The 20,423-nt window shown below is 52.8% G+C and overlaps 9 protein-coding genes across 9 annotated transcripts; 5 read left to right on the forward strand and 4 right to left on the reverse strand.

Moving 5' to 3' along the window:
* Nucleotides 1-85: 85 nt before the first annotated feature.
* On the forward strand, nt 86-2,028 carry EI97DRAFT_447379 (uncharacterized protein; the record flags this gene model as incomplete). Its single annotated transcript, XM_033800087.1, has 5 exons — nt 86-222; nt 282-355; nt 410-616; nt 670-1,728; nt 1,787-2,028. 5 exons carry the CDS (start codon nt 86-88, stop codon nt 2,026-2,028), a joined length of 1,719 nt encoding a protein of 572 aa, XP_033658915.1.
* A 1,598-nt stretch (nt 2,029-3,626) lies between these two features.
* Nucleotides 3,627-5,231, reverse strand: EI97DRAFT_429428 (concanavalin A-like lectin/glucanase). The gene has a single exon (XM_033797442.1). The coding sequence runs from the start codon at nt 4,940-4,942 to the stop codon at nt 3,956-3,958; it is 987 nt and encodes a 328-aa protein (XP_033658916.1). The 5' UTR covers nt 4,943-5,231; the 3' UTR covers nt 3,627-3,955.
* Nucleotides 5,232-6,046: 815 nt separating this feature from the next.
* Nucleotides 6,047-8,341, reverse strand: EI97DRAFT_491314 (nucleotide sugar dehydrogenase). Its single transcript, XM_033802263.1, has 4 exons — nt 8,024-8,341; nt 7,957-7,993; nt 7,436-7,881; nt 6,047-7,366 (listed from the first exon to the last, which is right to left on the reverse strand). Exons 1-4 carry the CDS (start codon nt 8,186-8,188, stop codon nt 6,143-6,145), a joined length of 1,872 nt encoding a protein of 623 aa, XP_033658917.1. The 5' UTR covers nt 8,189-8,341; the 3' UTR covers nt 6,047-6,142.
* A 1,142-nt stretch (nt 8,342-9,483) lies between these two features.
* Nucleotides 9,484-10,191, forward strand: EI97DRAFT_27820 (uncharacterized protein). Its single transcript, XM_033794336.1, has one exon. It carries the CDS (start codon nt 9,583-9,585, stop codon nt 10,060-10,062), a length of 480 nt encoding a protein of 159 aa, XP_033658918.1. The 5' UTR covers nt 9,484-9,582; the 3' UTR covers nt 10,063-10,191.
* Nucleotides 10,192-12,595, forward strand: EI97DRAFT_27821 (hyaluronan synthase 2). The gene has a single exon (XM_033794337.1). The coding sequence runs from the start codon at nt 10,321-10,323 to the stop codon at nt 12,439-12,441; it is 2,121 nt and encodes a 706-aa protein (XP_033658919.1). The 5' UTR covers nt 10,192-10,320; the 3' UTR covers nt 12,442-12,595.
* A 3,360-nt stretch (nt 12,596-15,955) lies between these two features.
* Nucleotides 15,956-16,866, forward strand: EI97DRAFT_472768 (uncharacterized protein; the record flags this gene model as incomplete). Its single annotated transcript, XM_033801860.1, has 2 exons — nt 15,956-16,093; nt 16,152-16,866. The coding sequence occupies 2 exons, from the start codon at nt 15,956-15,958 to the stop codon at nt 16,404-16,406; spliced, it is 393 nt and encodes a 130-aa protein (XP_033658920.1). The 3' UTR covers nt 16,407-16,866.
* On the reverse strand, nt 16,561-18,087 carry EI97DRAFT_429431 (uncharacterized protein). The gene has a single exon (XM_033797443.1). It carries the CDS (start codon nt 17,949-17,951, stop codon nt 16,905-16,907), a length of 1,047 nt encoding a protein of 348 aa, XP_033658921.1. The 5' UTR covers nt 17,952-18,087; the 3' UTR covers nt 16,561-16,904.
* A 650-nt stretch (nt 18,088-18,737) lies between these two features.
* Nucleotides 18,738-19,460, forward strand: EI97DRAFT_429432 (uncharacterized protein). The gene has a single exon (XM_033797444.1). The coding sequence runs from the start codon at nt 18,815-18,817 to the stop codon at nt 19,244-19,246; it is 432 nt and encodes a 143-aa protein (XP_033658922.1). The 5' UTR covers nt 18,738-18,814; the 3' UTR covers nt 19,247-19,460.
* Nucleotides 19,461-19,569: 109 nt separating this feature from the next.
* On the reverse strand, nt 19,570-20,261 carry EI97DRAFT_368272 (SGNH hydrolase; the record flags this gene model as incomplete). Its single annotated transcript, XM_033795126.1, has 2 exons — nt 19,570-19,817; nt 19,871-20,261. The coding sequence occupies 2 exons, from the start codon at nt 20,259-20,261 to the stop codon at nt 19,570-19,572; spliced, it is 639 nt and encodes a 212-aa protein (XP_033658923.1).
* Between the last annotated feature and the right edge of the window lie 162 nt (nt 20,262-20,423).

The following is a 20,423-nucleotide window of genomic DNA, read 5'->3' on the forward strand; positions in this document are numbered from 1 at the left end:
GACAGGGTAAAATTCTTCCAGCTTGTGTTGGCACAGCTTCATCTCGAATCCCCTTTCCGAGTATAGTTGGACACTGCTCCCTGCAATGACGCTGAGGAGTCGGCTCAGATCGTTGGAACAGACGATACGGCTGAAGGGCGACGAGGCCCGGCACGAGCAGACGGATGCATGGAGTAATCGCGATATAATCCCTCTCCCACCCTCGCGGAGAACATGGGGCTGGTGGGTGCCTTTGCACAGTCAACCCATCTTTAGGCGTGTAACTGACCTAGTATTTGCAGGTTTAACTTCTTCGGTTTTTGGTCGATTGGGAGTCTGAACCTGGCGAATTGGCAGGGCCCGAGCATTTATCTGAGTAAGTGGTTCACTTGGAGCTTTACAGCATTGATTGACTCGGAACCTGTAACAGCGCAGGGGCTCTCCGTCAGACAGGCCATGTTCATCCTCATCGTCGGTCGACTACTGATCTCTGCCTTCTCTGCACTGATAGCTTGGTGCGGCCTTGAATGGCACATTGGCTTCACGGTCCAGAACCGCTATAGCTGGGGCATGAGAGCCAGTTATGTGCCGTTGCTCCAACGCATCTTGCTTAATTTTGTCTGGAATGCTATACAATGTCCGTCACCTCGAACCCAACATGTAATGAGTGGTTCCTAACACGATCCCTAGGCTGGACCGGGGGCAGGCTGATTGCTGTTTGCATCACGGCCATCTGGCCCTCGTTTGCCCGGATCCCAAATACTTTTGGACCCAATATGCCCACCACTACACACGAGTTTGTCGGATTTGTCGTCTTTTGGTTCTTCTCGACGCCGTTTCTTTGGCTACGTCCGGAGAAGTTCAAGATGCCGTTTCTTATGGTATGCACCTGGTGTGGCATCGGAATGCTCAGCTGGATGACATGGTCCGTCGTCGCAGCTGGCGGTGTTGGCCCGTTGTGGCACCAAGGCCAGAGGATCCCCGAGGACTCTCAGTGGAGCGCGTCCTGGCTGATGGTGGCCGGCATCAACCAGATGGTCGGAGCTATCGCCGCAGGCATTACCAATGGGTCCGACTTCTCGCGATATGCGCGAGCTCCAAAGGACTACGTCGTCGGGACAGTGTCCAGTTGCATCATCACGGGCGTCCTCGTCTCCCTCTCCGGCCTTGTCACGGTATCTGCATCGCAGAAGCTCTACCACAAAGTGTACTGGAACCCGCCCGATCTCCTCATGGTGATGATGGACTCGGGCAACGGCCCCTGGACCTCGCGAGCAGCCGTATTCTTGCTCTCCGCCGGTTTCGCCTTCACCGCCATGTTCGAGAACATCTGCGGCAACGCCGTAGCGGGCGGCATCGACCTCGCCGGCGTCTTCCCCCGCTACATCGACATCCGGCGCGGCGCCATCATCACCTTCGTCGCGGCGTGGGTCGTCCAGCCGTGGCAGCTCATCAACCGCGCGCAGACCTTCATCTCGGTCCTGTCTTCCTTCAGCGTCTTCCTGGCTCCCATCATGGGCATCATGGCCTGCGACTACTACGTCTTAAGGAAGCGGCGGCTGCGGTTGAGTCACCTGTACAACCCGCAGGGCTCGTACTATTGGTTCTGGCACGGTATCAATTGGCGGACGCCTGTTGCGTGGTCGTTGGGCTGGGCGCCTACTATCGGCGGGTTGATTGTGACGGTTCGGCAGGATGCAGATCCACCGCGGTTACTGGTTCAACTGTACTACACTGCGTTCGTCGTGGGTAAGTCTTGTTCTATATTTCTATCGCCAGTGGGCTACGAGGCTGACAGTTCATTCAGGCTTCTTCACCAGTGCTTTTGCTTTCTATGCGCTCAATGTCTTGTTCACCGCGGCCCTGCAACTGGACCAGTACGACGACGTCGATGTTTATGGGACGTTTACGGCCGAGGAGGCGAAGAAGTTGGGTATTACTTCCGTAGAGGATGCGGCGGTTGTGGGGCTCAGAGCGGCGGTGGAAGGTGCCGCTACGTATGGTTCAATTGAGGGGGTGGATAGGAAGAGAATTGGTTCGACGCGGTGAGGGGGATTAGACTGCGATGCATGCGCTCCTACTATAGATAGGCGTTGTGAATGTGAGGGGACGTCATCATCTTAGGCCCATTGTGTATATTTCAAAGGCTATTAGAATTCATCGCATTAGGCGCATTGAGTGTCGTTGTTCAAAGGCCTTCTAGAATCTCTATCAAAGTGTGTATCTTGTCCCTGCCAGGCCCATTTCCTGCTTCTTCACTCCCGCTTAATACTGACACTTTGAAGAGGAACCGGAGGATGGAGAAACCTCGGTTGATACAGTAGCTTCTCGATGTTCCTTCCAGACTGGGTCGCGGCATGGCTTACGTACCACTGTTAATAAGGAATTCATGGCGGAGAAGAGTAGTATTTCAATATTGCGTTGCCTCAGCTGATTCTGGACGGTTAGTCTAATAACACTGTTGACTATTATTTGCATGCGATATCGGTTCGAGCGCCCCCATTGGGTCTGTTCGGAGTACCAACTACAAGTACACACTGTCTCCTGATTGTCCTGACCGATACAGGCGAGTTTGCGTAGGAACGAACGGAGAGAGAGAAAAAGGCACAAGTTCTGATGTTCCCAGTGCCATCGACCCATATGCATGAATCCCAAGGTTTTCGGCATTTGTCATGACAGGCACATACAAGTACATAACTTGTTGGTAGGCTGGGGTATGTCGGAAGGGACGGGGAGGCAAATGGCGCCATCGATGTCCATTACTCGCAGGCGATTATCCGATCCATGGCCGGCTCCACCCGCTGACTAGCAAGCGCACACAGACAGTTCAAGAAAATTTGTTCCTGGAAGTTGGAAGCTCTGGTACTGCACTGTAAGCACACCGCATAGGTAGCTGCATCGTGAGAATGGGCTTGTTGAAGCAAAGCAAGGCAGCTAGCTCGGACAAAGGGCTCCCATCTCTTGTCGAGATCAACAAATCCATTAATACTAGTATTGTTGGCGGATAGATCGGCGAGCCAAATTTCCGGTCTCCAGGTTACTGCACCTCTTCAACAGGCGGAATGTTTCCAGTGAAGAAGATGTTTGGCTTCTTGTGCATTCAGAACCCTGGGGTACCTACAACGTATCTGGCTTATGAAGAGAAGACGCTCCTCCAATTGCAACATCGCTAACCGCAGCCCTGGCCATGTGTTTGTCCGTTCCGATCTCCCTCCTGATTCATGATGGACGGACGGGTCGGCTGGATTCCCTTGCCGACACGTGGTTATTAGCCCGGCCGCGTGCCCACCTGGGCAGGTGGTTAGCCTGGTCGCGTGCAGCGTGGTTGACGGGTCCACTTTTCCTTTATTATCCCCGCTAACAGAAGCCAGGCGCTCGGCGCTGGACCAACCCCTGTGCCTCCCATGGGCACTCCGATCTGGTACTCCTTGTCGATAGTAGTGCACAGAGGAGTCCGAAAGCCCGCCTCTCCAGACTCTCCGGCTCCCTGCGTGCGAGTCCAGGCTGTTACGTTGGGGTAGAGAGAGAGCCTCACACTCCGCCCGTAGCCACGGAAGAACGCTCAGAACTTGGAAAAAGAAAGGAGAGAAAAGCAATAAACATTGCCAAAAACGATAGTTATCTCTACTATTAAGACTACTTAAAGGGTTTTAAACGGGGAGAAAAAAATCAACCCTAACTTTAACCGTTACTGTTATCCAGACTCGTTGAATATCCTCAAGCAATCTTTGAAATACGTGTAAGCATATCTTTGATCTTTTGATTGTATACTGTTACTAGGCGTTAGCAAACGTCGTGCAGCTATTCTCTATATATAGGAGGGTGAAAGATCGACTAGTATGCGCTTACGCAATTATATACATTAGAAAAGAGGTAAGATAAAGAGAGAATGAATCCGTAGAAGGAACGATGCAAAGGTATCATGCGATGTCGCACAGAGCTCTAGAAAATGTAAACCATCCGAGGTATAGAACTGTTAAGCGCGCCAGGACCGAAACCAAAGAAACAGCACAGCCGCAAGCAGCCAGCTCGATACCGCAGAGGTGGCGGTCAGAGACGCGCCCGCCGACTGCGCAGCTGATGAGTTGACACTGATGGTCCCTGACGGCGGGCGATTGCTTTGGTCGCCTCCGCTCGCGTTGGGGTTGCCGGGCTGGAAAACGCCGTTCGTGATCTTGCACGGCGAAGTGGTTTTTTTGCACGCAAGCGCGCTGGCGTTGGCATCGTTATACACGGCCCAGAGGAACGCGATGGTGAGGGCGCTGTCCCTTGTGGGGGGCCCAAGTGAGTACTTTGGGTTGCCGTCGGACCATTGGCTCAGCGCAAGGCGGCCGGGCGCTTGGGGTACGTTCGTCGTGATGACGCGAGAGTAGTTGGAATCGAGGCCATAGTGCACAATGTCGGGCTGCCATACGAAGGACCACTCGTGGAAGCCGTCGTGGAACGCGTCTCCGGATGTGCTGTTCCATATCTCGCGCTGGTAGGTGCTGTTGTCCGGGTTGCCGCTGGGGCCGTAGAGCTGAGGCTTGACGGTGTATAGCAGTGTCGGCTCGTCCCACGCGTTGAGGTGCTCAATGTCTACCTCCGAGGTATCGTTGTGGTAGTTGAAGAAGGCTGACACCGTCCCCGGGACGTCGCTGATGCGGAACAATGCATGATAGGATCCGTAGAAAAAGGTCCTTGCGCGTGTGAAGATTTGCGCACAGGGAACCTGGTGTTCCACGGCAGGTGACACGGTGAGGTGGACTCCAGCATCGGAAAGCTGTACCTGGCCAGCGGAGAAGTTTCTTGTATAAGAGGAGTGGTCTGGCGTCAACTCATACGTGGCTCGGATGAAGATGTTGTTGAATTGTTCCTCCGGGATCGAGCTGAAGTTGACTGCAAGGAAACTCGTGAAGGTGCTTTGCGTAGGGTCGTGAGAGTCGGTGAAGCCACAGTCACAGTCCTCGACGGATGATGCCATTGGAACAGACGATTCGCTCACGCTCGGATTCCAGGGTGTGACGGGATGGTGGAAAAAGAACTGTGATCAGATGCGTGAGAACGAGGAAGTGGCGCCCCACGTTTCCCACCTCAATAGCTAGACTACCATGTACCCCCCACATTTTTCCACCCTCGGTATCCCCTCTTTCCTCGTGCGCTGGAAGAGACAAGACCCTTTGTTCCCCGTCCCTTGCCTGAAAGCGGGTGAAGACAGCCACTCTCCAACAATAATACGTAGAATGGTTGATATATCTAACGGTAGAAATGGCGTTCGGACTTGGTGATTGGCTTGCATGGGGAGCCATAACCCAAAGCGCAACGGGATCGTACCGATTACTAACTAGCGGCCAGACTACAGGCTCGCTACAGGTGCTCTACTACGCATCTCCGGATAGTTTTTCTTGGCGGTATAGACTTGGCAGGGGAAGGGAATCTTGGAAGAGCACGCCCCTCGAGGACCATTCCTTGGTTCCAAGGTATCTTCTCGTGGACGTGGAAAGGGGCTCGGGACCATCATTCCAGAGGGGCTAGCAGCGCTCCGCGGCCCCCAATGCATGCCCACGCTGCACAGTGAATTCATTGTGCACCGAAGGACCAGTTGAACATCTGGTGGAGCCCTCTCACCTTGTTCCCATTGATAACACCTGAGATGGCCATGCCAAGGTGCCATGCGGCTTATTAATAAAGCAACACTCGAAGTCCGCACTTCAGACTGCGTCTAGTTTGAATTGCTCTTGCCGAATAATCGCCGAGCACCGAAGTTGCCGTTCATGAACCTGCAACTTACTATATCGCGGGTTACTGGATGACGGAATTAGACAAAGCTCTAGCATCCTCCCCAAAATGGTTGGCGGTAGGAGCAGTTGGGTGCCTGCTTTGTGACAGCTTGCTGACTTTTGCTGTGTTGAAATGAGACTCCAGTATCAGATATCTAATGCGACCAAGTGGTCTCTACATCCGTTGCACGGGGATTCGAAGATGCAATTCGTGAGCATCCTAAATGAGCTGAAGTTTAATTCGAAGTCGTATGTAAGATAGCCAAGTCCCCCTTCTTCGAGATGAATTATGTATAACTAAAGTAGGTGAAATGCGCCCTCGAAGGCATTACTTTTAGATGTGCCTGGTCTAGATATAGGAAATAGTAGCCCGCCAACAAACCGAAAATGAAATGAAAAAATGATCATGACGTGAGGCCTTTGCCTACTCCTCGCACCCGGAAACCCAGCTTCTCCAATTGAGAGCCATCCACCATACTCCGCCCGTCAAACACCCACCTGGGCTCGCGCATGAGTGTTGCGACCTCCGCCCAGTCGACAGTCTCGCCTTCCTTCATGCCAACCTGCTTCGCCCGGCAGTCCGCACACTCAAGGGGGCACTCGGACTCCGGCATGAACCGATTGAGCGGGTCCTCGCCTGCGTCGTTGCGATCACGCGTGACGAATTCCTCAAGCTCAATGATGTCCATCTCAGACAGCTTGTTCTTGAAGAACCACCCGACGTTATCGGAAGCTCCCACACGCTGTGTCTGCGGCACCGCCTTGGCCTTGGTCTTGACGCCAGCGGTCGCTGACGGGTAGCGGAACTGGTTCCACTGGGTCAGGATGCACACGGCGCTTGCCTTGTCGACCGTTTCCCTCCAGTGCTCCCGCACCTTGATGCGCTGCAATTGGATGTCGCTGAGGCCCATTTTACGGATCTCCTCCTCGATGCCAGCGACCGAGCAGCCCGGATCGAAGACTGAGATCTCTGCAGGCATCTCGGCTGCGAGCTCGGCGATCAGATGGACTGCCACACTATTGCGGGTGTCGTTTGTGTTCTCCTTGAAAGCGAAACCGAGGATGGCGATCTTCTTGCCCCGAAGCGATCCGTTGAGGGCGCGGACAACTTTCCTGCCGAACCGTTGCCTCTGGTACTTGTTGATATCCAGCACTCCCATCCAGTAGTCGGCAACCTCGTCCAAGTGCAAGGATCGTGCCATGTACGACAAGTTGAGTATGTCCTTTTCGAAGCACGAGCCGCCGAAACCCACGCCTGCATGCAAAAAGCGGCGTCCGAGCCGGGAGTCGGATCCAAGACCCAGGCTGAGTTCTTCCACGTCGGCACCGAGCTCCTCGCACAGGGCCGAGACGGCATTGATGCTCGAGATGCGTTGGGCAAGCATGGCGTTCGCCACCAGCTTTGTAAGTTCCGATGACCAGGTGTTGACGGTCAGGATGCGGGATGCGGGGACCCACGCGGCGTATACGCCTTTCAGTGTTTCGGCTGCCTTCGTACCGCTGGGTGTGGTGGAGCTACCGATGAGGATGCGATCCGGGTGCATGAGGTTCTCGACAGCACAGCCTTCGGCAAGGAACTCTGGATTGTTCAGGATTTCGAAGTGAGCTCCGGGACGGTGGAATTCGAGCTATCCATGTCAGTCAGAATGTCCCGACAATTCCCCTTCATCTTCGGATGGGAAGTCGGGGAAGCTTACAATGTCTCGGATCATGTTTGCGGTCCCGCAAGGAACGGTGCTCTTCTCGACGATGATTGCCCCATCCTTCGCATATTTGGCAATCATGCTTGTGGCACTTTCAAGGATGCTCAGATCTGCGGTCGCTCCTGCTCCCACGCCATAAAGCTTCGTAGGCGTATTGACACAGATGAAAACAATATCGGCCTCAGCGATCGATTCGGTTACCCTCGTCGAGAATATCAGGTTGGGAGCCCTCTTAGGTATGCTGACCGTCCCCAGAGCGGCCAAATCAATGATGGAGGGGTTGGTGCCATCTCGGGCGATTCTCACAATCTTCGGAAGGCCGTTCTCATGGATGGGAAGATGGCGAGAGTTCCATGCTGCGACCTTCTCTTCACTCAGATCAACGACGTTGACGATGATCTGCGGGTTGTGATATGCAACGAGAGCAGCCGTTGGACCACCTACAAGGAGGAGTTAGTATCTGAAACACTTAAAGCAACACCCGCAGTGCTGTTACGGAGCCGGAAGTTGCATACCTACGAAGCCGGCTCCAACGAAGCAGACATTGTTCACCTTGGGATAGCTTGGCTCAGTGTCGGACACCGGGGTCTGACCTGTGGGGTCGGCAGGGAAATAGTCCTTTGTGGTGCTCTTTGGACTGTGAGGATGTGATGTGAGAGGTGTGTCGTAGGGGCTCTGGCACGCCGAAACCGAGAGCGTTAAGCTGTCAGTCGACTGGTTGCTGGCGGTCGTGGAGCTGGTCGACATGTTGTGTGAATCTTAGCGCCAGGAAGGGAAGTGGATTACTCGGTCTCCTAATCGGAGGAAACAGGTCGCCACTACTAGGTAGCTCGGTGAGGGCACCTGTGCGTGAGGAGGGAGCAGAAGGCAATATTGTGGAGTGAGGATGTGTTAAACCAATTCAGAGGAAATTTCGGATTCTGGGCCTGGAGCTAAGGTATATAAAAGAGCTGAGCGAAGTGACGGTGAGGAAAATGGCCAGAAACGTGGGGGGAAATCAATCCGCAGATATATATGTAAACAATTTGATGTCGCTTGAGGCTGAAAGTGTACCGCTGGATCCAGACGCTGGAGACAAAAAAGTCGGACAGGACATGCAACGGATCAGATTCTAGAAAGATTTGCGGCAAGTACCAGAGCTGGCGCTATCCTGGGCGGCTCTGGATGCTCGTCTACCAGATGGCTATGCGAGTCGTGGCGCGCTCTCAGCGTAACTCCGGTATAGGAGCCATTTTTTTACAGCCAGCCATGTTTTGCTGCTTGTCTTGACTTGGAACCCCTGATAGACTATGTTCTGGGCGGGGCTTCAGGTATTGGAGTCGGTGAGAGACAAGACTAGCGTAGACTATCTGTTTTGGAGTCGTCGTGCGGTCAGCATTGCCACTCTCGTATCTGGATCGACTATGTGATCATCGTACGCCGCAGATCAATACCGGGTACCTGGGCGGCTTCACAAGGGGCTTGACCGGGATATGCCGGTTCGTACCGCCCATTTCTAGGGCCCCTTGTTGGTTGCATCTTGCATCATTATTCGGGGAGAGCATCCATGGTGGATGAAATTGATTCATCTCCACCATGCGCCTTTGATCGGGAGTCTCGGTGGGTATGGAAAAAGCAACTTGTGGCTTCGAGCCACCGCAGCCCCACCGGAGCGGGTTGGAGTACCTACTAGGTATGGCCACAGTAGGGCCGAAAAAGCATCGCTAATATTCTTTCAAAATGTTTCCCCCTTGGGTTTTGGGGTGCGGAAAGGAATCTGATGGCGGCACCAAATCATCATTGGCTGGGCTGTGGACTGCCTACTTGGTACGGAGTACTCCTAACAGGATACTGCATACAGGTATGGTCGGGTCACAGCCAGCCTCGACAGCTCACAATCCTATGCATAGCTTCCAAGCCAAGCACACGTGATAGCCAAGACCGGTACCTGCATCATGCATGAGCTTGGATCCCTGCCACACGCCAAACCTGGCTTGATTTTCCTTTTGCTTTCTTCTTCCTCTCCTCTCCACCAGACCCACGTACAAGCTTTCTGCACACTCCAGCCGATCAATCAATAATCGACGTGCGCTGTCCCCTTGGCCCCTTTACAAACGTGGTTAGCGGACACATCCACCTGCCACGGCACAAAGGTACACGGTATGGACCGCAACAACAGCCAGCCGCCGGGTTTGTTGGTCCAAGTACTCCGATCTTGTGGTCCAGGACGCCCAGAGAGACGAGGGACTCCAAAACCTTTGGGAGGAGGATCTGATCAACCCTCTGACACAAGTCGAGCTGGGGACCTTAAGCCAGGACTCACAAACCAGTTCAGGTTCCTCGCCCCATCTTTGGACTTACCGCCTGAGGCTCAATATTTTCTCGGCTGCTCATCCAGCAGCCCAGCAGCATGTAAATCGATTTTTGATGATGTGTCCCGTTATTGGCACCATGTGGCTTCCCTCAAAGCCAATAACGGACGCCCCGTCCGCTCATCTGCCCATTTCGGACGATTGCTAAAATCCTGGCGCCACGCAACCACCCCACGCCCACCCATTCCAGCTAAACAACTCAAGCCTGAGATGCCCAGCAAGGTCTCGGCCGTCGATCTACGCGAGATGCCGAACAAGTGGCGCCGCTGAGCGAATGCACAGCGTGGAAGTGGCTTGGAGTCCGAGACGCTCTTCAGAAAAGATCTTCAGAAAAGATCTTCTCACCCTCGACACCTCACTGCTCACCCACCGCCTCGTAATATCTCCTTTCTTCGTTGTACATTTGTTTCCAAGTTCCTCCGTTCACTCGTTCACGGGGAGCTACTTTTCTTTCCTGACGCCAGACGGGCACCTCAAAGACCGGTGTACAAGGTGTTGACGAGCGAGCTATCCTCGAGATTCTGGACAATGGCGAACTCAAGCCATTTCGATGCGTCGTCGGTCAGTACCAAAGCAACACGCAACTTCGACTCCACTGTCGCCTTCGATGTACCACAGAGGAAGCCCTTGAAAGTGAACCCCCTCCTTGCCGCTCTCAATATCGTTATATCGTTTGGACTTATAGCTGCCCTTATTGCCGGTTACTGCATTGGACTTCGGATCTTCGATCTCGGAGTCACCTCAATTGGCTTGTACGGAGCGATTCTTATGTCTGAATACCTCCTCCAACTCGGTTGTGCAATCATCAATCGTTTCGATGTTAATCGTATCGCTAAAAAACGGGCGAAGGAGGTGGCCGACTGCGAAAAGGGAACCAACAACTCTTCACCAAATCCCGTTCTCAACCCTGGCGGCGAAGTTTCTATAGCCGTTGTTGGCTATCGCGAGGACGAGCAAGCGTGGAGACAATGTCTCCGCAGTCTACAGACGCAAACGCTCCGGCCAAAGTGTGTCATCGGTGTTGTCGACGGCAACGACGAACCAGATCTGAGCATGGCAAACGCCTTCGTTAGCGAGTTCGAATCGTACAACAAAGCTCCTCTCATCCATCTGCCTCTACTGCTTTCGGATCTGCACCGCGACACGTACTTTAATACCGTACCCCCGGACAATCGGAATTTCCTGGTCAAATTCTGGCACTATCTCGTCGGTGGCCATCGGGCTGGCCATGCAGAAGCATTAGCTCGAGCCAGGCAGGTGGTGATTGATCAGGTGCTTGAATGGAACGACAAATGGAATATCAGCAGCCTCGAGGCCGTCTGCTTCAGTCAGCCCCATGGCCACAAGCGCACCGCCATGTTCACCGCCTTCGCTATGAGCATGTACGCTGTCCGCACTCGCGACGCCGTCTTCACAACAGACTCCGACACTCTCGTCCGACCCGATGGCCTCGATGAAATGCTGGCATTGCTTCGCTCCTCCCCCAGCATCGGAGGCGTCACAGCGGACGTCAAGATATGGAACCGCCGCGAGTCTCTGCTCGCCCGCATGTGTGCAGCGCGATACTGGTTCGCCTTCAATATTGAGCGCGCTTGTCAGTCGCTCTGGCGCTGTGTCGGCTGCCTGTCCGGGCCTATGAGCATGTATCGCACCTCCGATCTTGAAACCATCCTGGGCCCATGGAATTTGCAGACATTCGGTGGTAAGCCAACCACCTTTGGCGACGACCGCCACTTGACCAACCAACTACTGGGTCACGGTCTCAAGACGCGCTACACCCATCGCACATGGTGCGACAGTGAGTCCCCAACTGTATTCGGGCGTTGGGTCACGCAGCAGACGAGATGGAGCAAGTCTTTCTTCCGCGAGGCCTTCTGGTTCCCGGTCAGCTTTGTCTACCACTCCCCCTGGTTGCTTGTCGAAACTACTATACAGACGCTGTACCCCTTCATCCTGATCGTCACCATCTTCCATTTCCTCTTCGACCCCTCGGGCGGCAGCGATTGGCGTCCTGTCATCTGGCTCGTCACCATGTTCGGCGTCGCATTATTCAAGTCCATTCTGGCTGTGCTCATCAGCTGGGATTTGTGGCTGCTTCTCTTCAGCGTTTACGGCTTCATCTACTTTTTTGGTCTACTGCCATCCAAGGTATGGGCTCTGATTACCATGAACCAGACCGGCTGGGGCACCTCGGCGCGCTCTTCGACCGAACGTAAACGCGGACAATCATTTATGCAGCGCTCATTCCATGTCGGGCATCTGGTCATCTGGTACACGGCCGTTTTCGTCGGTCTCGGCTTTTTCATTCAAAGGATATTCGGAAACCCTTGGTTCTGGCTCATTGGTGCCATTGCGCTCATACCTTCCGTCCTGCTCTACTGGGATCCACTCGAAGCCTTCGCAGGACTGAAGCAGAAGTTGTTTCCAAAGAAGCAATCCGAGTCCGAGAAAGCCAACGATTTCTTCGTCGACGAGTCAGAGCTTCCCTTGAAGCCAATCCCGGCGCACAAGCTTTCAGCGCATTCGTCCTTCATTTCAGCGAAGAGAAGTTCAGACGGCACGATGCACGGCACGCCGGCTATGTCTATAAGCGGTGTGACAATGGTTCCCGATACCCGACCCAACTCCTCGCCTTTCAACAGACCTTGATCGAATCTTTCTTCTATTTAACGTATATATGGATTCATCCGTGACGGAAAACCGCCGTAGCGGGACGACATTCTCTTCTTCTCCTTCCGATATGTGACTAGGCGGCTTCATGGGGTTATAGACATCTTCTTAATTTAATTCAGCTAATACTATTGATACTGTTGGGCTCAGATTGGAGGGGGACAACGCTTGAGGCACTGTATTGGAGGTTTCGTTGGGGTGAGGATTCCTCTACTCAGCAAGTTCCATGACGAGAATTGCCATGTCTCAGAGTAATTAAAGAAAGTTAGTCATGATCACCAGCTTTTCTAAGACATCATATTTGAGGACAGTGAACAAACCCTAACATGATGCGATACTTTAGCGATTATGTCGATTTGCGAGGATTTCGGTTGGAGGACTCATAATGTCTCTCGCGCCTCGCTCTCCGATGCCACAAGCGAATAGCCTGACGCTTTTTCTGAGACAACTCTGCTCAATCTGCTGTTCTGGCGCCATGGAGATGATGCCGCCGGTCCCTGAAGCGTTGGGCAAATTGCCTGAGATATCACACCACACATGCAGCCTCGATCTGCCGCTTTCGGACGGCGCGTAGGTATGCAGGGGGTGCGACAGGGTGTTACCAGCGGCGCGGAAAGCCCCTGACTAGCCCCTGACTAGCCGAAAGCTTGAGCGCACGACATCTTTGTGAGTCGTGACGGGGCGTGAATCAAGCGGCTCTTTTGAAAGAAAAGGCGCTTCGTCGACGACTCCACCACCGACGAGCTAGTAGAACCATCTATTGTTGGCGTGTCGGACGAAAAATACCGGTGTGCGCGTCTCGGCGTCCCGTCTTTATTTGAAGATGTTTCGCTCCCGGCCATACGTAAAGGTATATGTACTCCGTACCGGCACATCCCGCTCACAACAAGAGGACACCCGACATCACCATGGTTGCTGGATGGCTGACTGGCTAGACAACGGGTGACATGCCGACGCCGTAATAGCAGAACACTCAATGATGTTTTCCGCCCTAAGAGCCTGGTGTTTTGGTTTTCCCCAATTGAAAATCTTCATGCCCCACTCGCCACACTCCTCGGAGCGCTGCCCAGCTTCCCACTCTTGCCGACACGTGGCCATCCGCACCTGTGATTGACCAGGAACACTGTAGTAACGACAAGCAGACGGTGGGCGCCAGCCACCACAGCCACGCGTCCGTGGCCATCTGCCATCACATCACGCCATTCTTCTCCACCTGCTCGGTACTCCGAGATGTCTGGGCTGAGGGCTCGTGGCTGCCGTAGCTTCTGCGTATTTATCAATAGTCTACGGAGTACGCCGTGCCTCGCTACTGTGAGTACTGCGTACATAGGTAGGCAGTCGGGCAGCCCGACTGTCCAGGCGCCGTCTCTGTGAGGTCCAGGCCCTCACGTTTGGCGAGGAGCCCTCAGCTTGCGCCCACCGCGCCCACTGGATGCTCGAGACTTGGAACGTCGTAGACAAAGAATGATAGAGAGCCGGTGGTGCTGCTGCCATGTATTCAGAACCTGGTGTCCAATGGGCCGTGGACCCCAAAGCCTTGAGGTGCTCGGGGGCTCTTCGGCAAAGAGATACGTAGAGTAGGCGGCGATATATACTATCCTTGCTAGCGATATAGGGCTTATTGTAAACCCCTTAAAGGTAAGATGGGCGGCCTGTCTCCTTGTTTGTTCTAGTTCTATTAACAATTTGCACCGGGCTCTAGACACTTACGGAATTTCCTACTACTGCTACGTCGAACGTATAGCTAACAATACTTTAGCAGATCCGAGTCCTACGTTTCAGGGCTACTAATATATCGAGACAGTTCAAAGAACGTTGGACGATCCTCTACTAAGCTAGGAATCATTATTTCACTATTTGATATTCGTTTTGTTCACAGTCGTTGTCACTATTTTGGCCTTCAAGCATGGAAGCTTCATAATAGTCATCCTTTGCTACAATCTTTCCGCAACCTCTCCTTATTACTCCCTCCCTCGGCAAATCTGGCTGCTTCACGCCTGAAGCTTCTGGAGACAATTGTTCACAATGTCCGCGTTGAACCATATCCTAGGGTACTGAGCACGGCGTGGACCACGGGGCTTTGCTAGCTGCTATTGTTGAGAAATTGGCTACCAAAGTACACTCTCAGGCAACTTCACTGTCTGCCAGTATTCACGCTATCTTCGTCGACCGACATGCTATAGTCGCCACCCATCGTCCCCGAGTCCCCCAATATGCGCCATGTTTCTCAACACTTTGTGGTAAACGCAATCCCGCCACTGGACGGAAAATCCCAACCCAAGGACGAGGTGGTAGAGTCGGGCCCCCAAAGTCGGATTTCCGATGCCCAAGTGCCCTCTTTAATTGTAGACTCCCTGAGGGTGGGAGCTCCAAGTAGAATTCATCTGCGCCTCAAGCAAGATAAAGCAAGAAAGATGAAAAGCTTGCAACACACTGGTTGTGCCCCTGTGCAAATCGAATTCGAAAGAGTTGGATGAGCGGGAACATACTTTGCAGGAATTCAGGGCACATGCTGCGTCCATCGAGAAGGAACTAGAAAGGCCTTGCATCGGAGAGCAATCGCAACGACCCTTGCAAGGCAGTTAAAGCCCACGAGCAAGATGCCTCTATACCCCTTGCTTTTCCGAGAACACGACTGCCTACTTGCTTGAGCGGATCCTGGCTCTGCTCAATGTCGTTACATGGATGGTGAATCTCTTCATCACCGCCTCCCTCCCCAGCTTCATCCTTACTCTCCTCCCTAAGCCGACCCCCCTCTCCGTTCCTTGTCTCCACATTCCAGTCTCGTGCCAACTCTTCCCCAGCGATTCCGGCATGCATCATCATCTACATTCGTCACCGTCATGCTCATACGCATCGTGTACTACCTCATCATTCCCCTCTGGTCCTGCAAAACGTGGGTTCCGCGTGTACATTTCTGGATTGGACTGTTCATGTACGTCTTCGGCGGACCCTTTCTCAACACCGCGGTAAAATATGCCTCCTTTTACATGGACTCGTTCGGATGGGGAAAGACGCGCAAGGTCGTCTCCGCAGATGACGGTGACATTATGCTGTTTCTATAATATCATGGGGCCATTAAGATTTCCCCTTCGTATAGTACCCAGTTGTTGAACCTTGAACAGTCGTCAGTTAAATGTGGCGTGTATCGCGGCATAAGAGCGCAGATGGAGTTGGCGAATCACAGTGCGATTTTGCCTGGGAGAACTTCACGGCCTTTGAGAATGCGAGTAAGTGCTTCTGGGTATGAGATATGTCCCGCTCGACCGGTTTGTCGACAAACGTGAGTCTCATTGTTGCGGCTGGCGCGTGGGCTCAAATACTTGTTTCTGTTGGAACCGGTGTCTAATACGTCGTATAGTAGGGGGACGCTCGGGGGAAGATAGTATATGTGCCCCGCCCATCCTGCTTGCTAACAACGGGAGTTTTAACAAGATATAGCTAAATTAATGTTTAGGCATTGGTCTATAGCCTAATAGGATGCTAATACTTAATGGTTGGGGATATGATCAGGTCCCGTTTGTCAGGGGAAGAGCATGAGAAGCCCGATTTGTTCTCGTCGATCTCGGACTACAAAGACCTTGAATCGGGCCAGTCACTCAGCAGAAAAGAGGCTATGGTCAGAGTCTACGTTTCTTAACCCCGCAGGTAAGTCCAGATTGCTTGTAAAATGAACTCTCGCAAGACAGCAGACAGGCGGAGACACGGCTTCGACGTTAATGGCAGCAACATTCTTCTATCTCTCGAGGCACCAGACGTCTATCAGAGGTTGTCTCGTGAGATACGTTCGAAGTTCGCTCACGGCGCCAGCATTAAAGATGGTCCAATGCTGTCAAAATGTACCTAGCTGCGCGCTGTTTTGGATGAGACATTGCGAATCAGCCCTCCTGCCGGCACGACCTCGTGGAGTGACATACCTAGCGATGCAAAATCCAATCCAATAATCATTGACGGCCACCTCATTCCCGATGGAACCCAAGTAGGAGTCAACGGCTATGCTTTACATCACAACGAGGCCATCTTCCCCCAGCCTTTCGTTTTCAAACCTGAGAGGTGGCTGACAAAGGAAAAAGAATATACTCCCGAACAGAAGGAACTGATCCGTTATGCATTGTCACCATTTTCTATTGGAACTCGAGCCTGCGCCGGCGAGAGCTTAGTCTATCTAGAGGCGGGTCTTGTTATCGTGAAGACAACATGGTACTACGACTTTCATGCCAGCGACACAGATGTGAGTGGAGCTGGGCAAGAGAAGGACTTGATCTTCAAAATGGAAGATCAATTTGATTCGCGTCATAGTGGTCCAATGTTGCGACTTCGGCCTCGGGGAAAATTCCGGAAAGGATTGTTTGAGGGCGCAAACTAGTACAGCACGCTCCTAGCTCGTGGTTTGTACGCCTGCATGCAGCGGAGGTATTGAGCAAAAACCCCCAGCCAGCATCCTATTCTGCGTAACCCTCCCCTTTCACGCCCGTCTGTTCGAAAACCAAGCATAGAAAGAAACCCAACAATTTGGAGCTTGCAGTGATTGCAAACCCCAGGCCCACCCAGCACACAAGTTCCGCAACTGTTACAGCCATTATGCTTGTGAATATCAGGGTCCCAGCAATGTAATATACTCCCCACGACAGTTGGACTGGCCAATCCTCGTCTGCGCCTTGCACGGCCGACACAATCTTCTTTTTGCGCTCATTGTCTTCTTCTGAATCTTGGGGAAGCACCACACCCCCATTTGCTGCTCCATATTTTCTCGTTTCGGCCCCCTCGGACTCGCTTCTGTTGTTCTCGCCGTGGAGTTTCTTTCCGTAACGCGACCTGCGGAGGGCCGCGAAGGTCGAGTGGATAGAAGCGGGCACAAGAGCGACCACATACCAAACGGCGACGAAGAAGGGAAAGGGACAGCCAAGCGCACTTCTCTTGCTGTATATCTCCATGAAGACCATTCCAGCATACGACGCAACGGTGAGAATGGAGCAAATGGTAATGGCCAGTACGACGGAAGCCCTTCTCATTTCCCAGCAGGCTCTGGCGACCCAGCTTCCTTCTATGCTCTTCTGGAGGGTTATCTGCCTTGAACCGGTCTCCAAAGGCACAAGTCCCAGGGCAAGGACGAAGACTTGAACTGCCCAGTGCAACCGCTTCGTTACGTGTATTATCCGACGTTCAGGCCACGCAATGTCCTTCAGCGTCAGTGGGATAAGGCCCATGACAAGCGCGACGGCTCCAAATTGTTGCTTGCGACTCTCGCCGGACGCTTCCATGAGACAGTCTGCTGCGACCCAGCAGTTCTGCGAGTTTCCTTTGAACATGGGGAATTTGAAGTAAGGTTTGAAAGGCGAATATGGCATTATGGCCTCGACGTCTGGAGGGCATTGTCCGGATTCGATGCGCTTGCTGCCAGTCTCACCCGCTGCGTGTGCGAGAGAGGCAAGGAAACTTGCGAGAATGAAGGCCGTGGCCCAGGGCCGGACGGCGCTCCGGGAAACCATGCTTTGTGCCGGATCAGATACTTCCACGATACCTTACGGAAGTTTGTTGTTTTTCTTGAGGTCAGATAGAAAGTGGCGGATAGAGATGAAATCAATCAAGTGCAGGGGTTTAAGAGGAATATTCTATCTATGTTTTAGCCCCCAACTCAGACCTTCGCAAAGGTTTCAGTCCGTTCCCTCACACTGCCACTTGTAATGCTCGTACACCGTCTCGGCATTAGAGGCGTCCGGAATGAAACGTGAGTGGTCGCCTCTAGTGCTCACTCAGTAAGCGTTTGCGTTTTGGGAAATTTGCCGACTTTAGTATCCACAATGAACACTTCGGTGTAGCCATGGTTACCACTACAAAAAGATCTCTCCCGAGTATCCAGAGCAACAGTCCTGAGAACCGAGAAAGGCGATACGCGTACCTAGGGGTGAGACCCTCGGGCGGGTTAAGGCGAGTACCTTTCCACCGAAGTCAAGGTCAAAGGACTCCCAGTAACCCATGGATAATTTCCGCTGCACGAGAGAAAGGACTTCCGTTCTCCCATGATGTTTACAAGTACACAATACTATGTACTAGTATGGTAGCGCAGGCAGAATGAATGCGACGGCTGATGTGCGAGGCGTTCTCGCTCCAGTTGTGAGGAAAAGATCGTGCTGCAAATATCGAAAGCGTGCTCAGGTCTACGCCTGGAGCACATACACAGTAGTAGAATGTGTCACCAGCCACCCCAGCCACAGCAGCGCCACACCTTCTGTTGTTTCTAGAAACCTCTGGCATCGAAACTTCCCTCTCCCGCATCTGATGTAAATGATTATAATTCTTGTCCACGAACCCAACTAAAGAAGAACAGCATCTGGAACATAGTACAACCTCGATGAAACGTTTTGTATACGCCCAACGGACCATAACTAGCTGGCATATCAGAACCGTCCGACCCGCCCCATCAACCATTCATTCACGAGCCATGTCAACCGAGAAGACACCAAAGGAGCAACCTGAAACCACTTCTATGGACCCGAACCTCAGCGATCAACAAGCCTCAAGTCAGCCTCTTCCTCTCCCAGAACCGCCAAAGGATACAGATGCAACTACACTCGATGTCAGCACCGGACAGAGCGTGAAGCTCGACAAACTCGGTCCCATGGTCGTCAATCGCGATGGAACGTTGAGTCGGATTGCCAACTGGGAACATATGACCGAGATTGAGCGAAACAATACCCTCAGAGTACTCGGGAAACGGAATCAAGTGCGGCTGGGTGCATTAAGGAATGACGAGGCGAATGGCGAAGAGTCGGGTGGTAAATGAGTCATGACTGAATTCATCTCACGAGCGTTCTTGGCGGTTCTCGACTGTGGATAGAACGAAAGCAAAGGTGGTTTCTGGGTTTAGCGAACACTAACTCGAGGAGTTCAATTCTGCACCCAACTAGGTTCGACCGATGAAGGATATGGGGAACCGGTGGAAAGAGTGCGGCACAGCACGAATTGTACGATAAGATGTAGTATACAGTAGCCGATCATATAATAGTTGGTTTCTCTCCACTCAGCACTCCCAAGATAAGCGTGAGCCTTTCCATGTCTAATCAAAGAAGGCACGTTGCAAGCGAGAACCCGACGGCAGTGGTTCTGCTACGCAGGCTTACCCTGCTTAATTAGAGCGGACAGTGTCGAATTATCCGTCGTGAATTGCTGCAACTCCCGATATTTCTCGACTAGGAGGTCAGTGACTATCCTCGCAAAGAACACGCCGCCCCACTCATCCAGATGCATCCAATCGTTCTCTACCAGGTTATATTTGCTTGCTGCAGCCTTTCCGATAGCGTTGACATAACGACTTTGTTCCCGGAAAAGCTCTCGCCGCGTCACAGGAGTGAGTACTGTTTTCCTTTTTGAGAAAGGCACCATCAGCGCTAAATGATTAGCTTGTTACATACCGGTTCTGCAACTGCAGTCTTAGCTTCGTCGGCGAAGCTCTTGAGCTTGGCTTTGTATTGGTCAAGCGAGACGCCTGACGTATCTTTCTGGTCGTTGTGTACGAACTGGATGGTGACATAGACCCTGTACCGATCTTTGTAGGTCTGCATATGTTTTGTGGCTTTGCCCCAATTGCTGCCGGCTCGAAATGAAGCAGTAATAGCGCCGCTGTGTCCGTAATTGTGCCCTGATGAACGGGTCGCAACCGTTGTGGCTAGAAACCCGTCGCCCCACCCTCCTTTGGGTGCTGTTTTCAAGTCGCCGGCCAGCAGCCAATACACTGGTTTATCTTCGCTCGGAAGGAGGGGCGAGGCAAGGGCCACTGGCAAAAGCGAGGCGAGAGTCATGTGCGTAATATCATTGCGGCGGATAGCAGCGTATACTCGTGTGTCGCTGATGCAATGGCAGTGTTCAGGTGATGACAGTGGGAGGGTATCGATGAAGAAAAGCAGTCTTGTGGACTATCTACAATGCAAAAAACGTGCAGATATCTTGACGATACTTTCCTA

This window comes from Westerdykella ornata, assembly GCF_010094085.1.
Source record: "Westerdykella ornata strain CBS 379.55 unplaced genomic scaffold EI97scaffold_1, whole genome shotgun sequence".
Lineage (NCBI taxonomy): Eukaryota > Fungi > Ascomycota > Dothideomycetes > Pleosporales > Sporormiaceae > Westerdykella > Westerdykella ornata.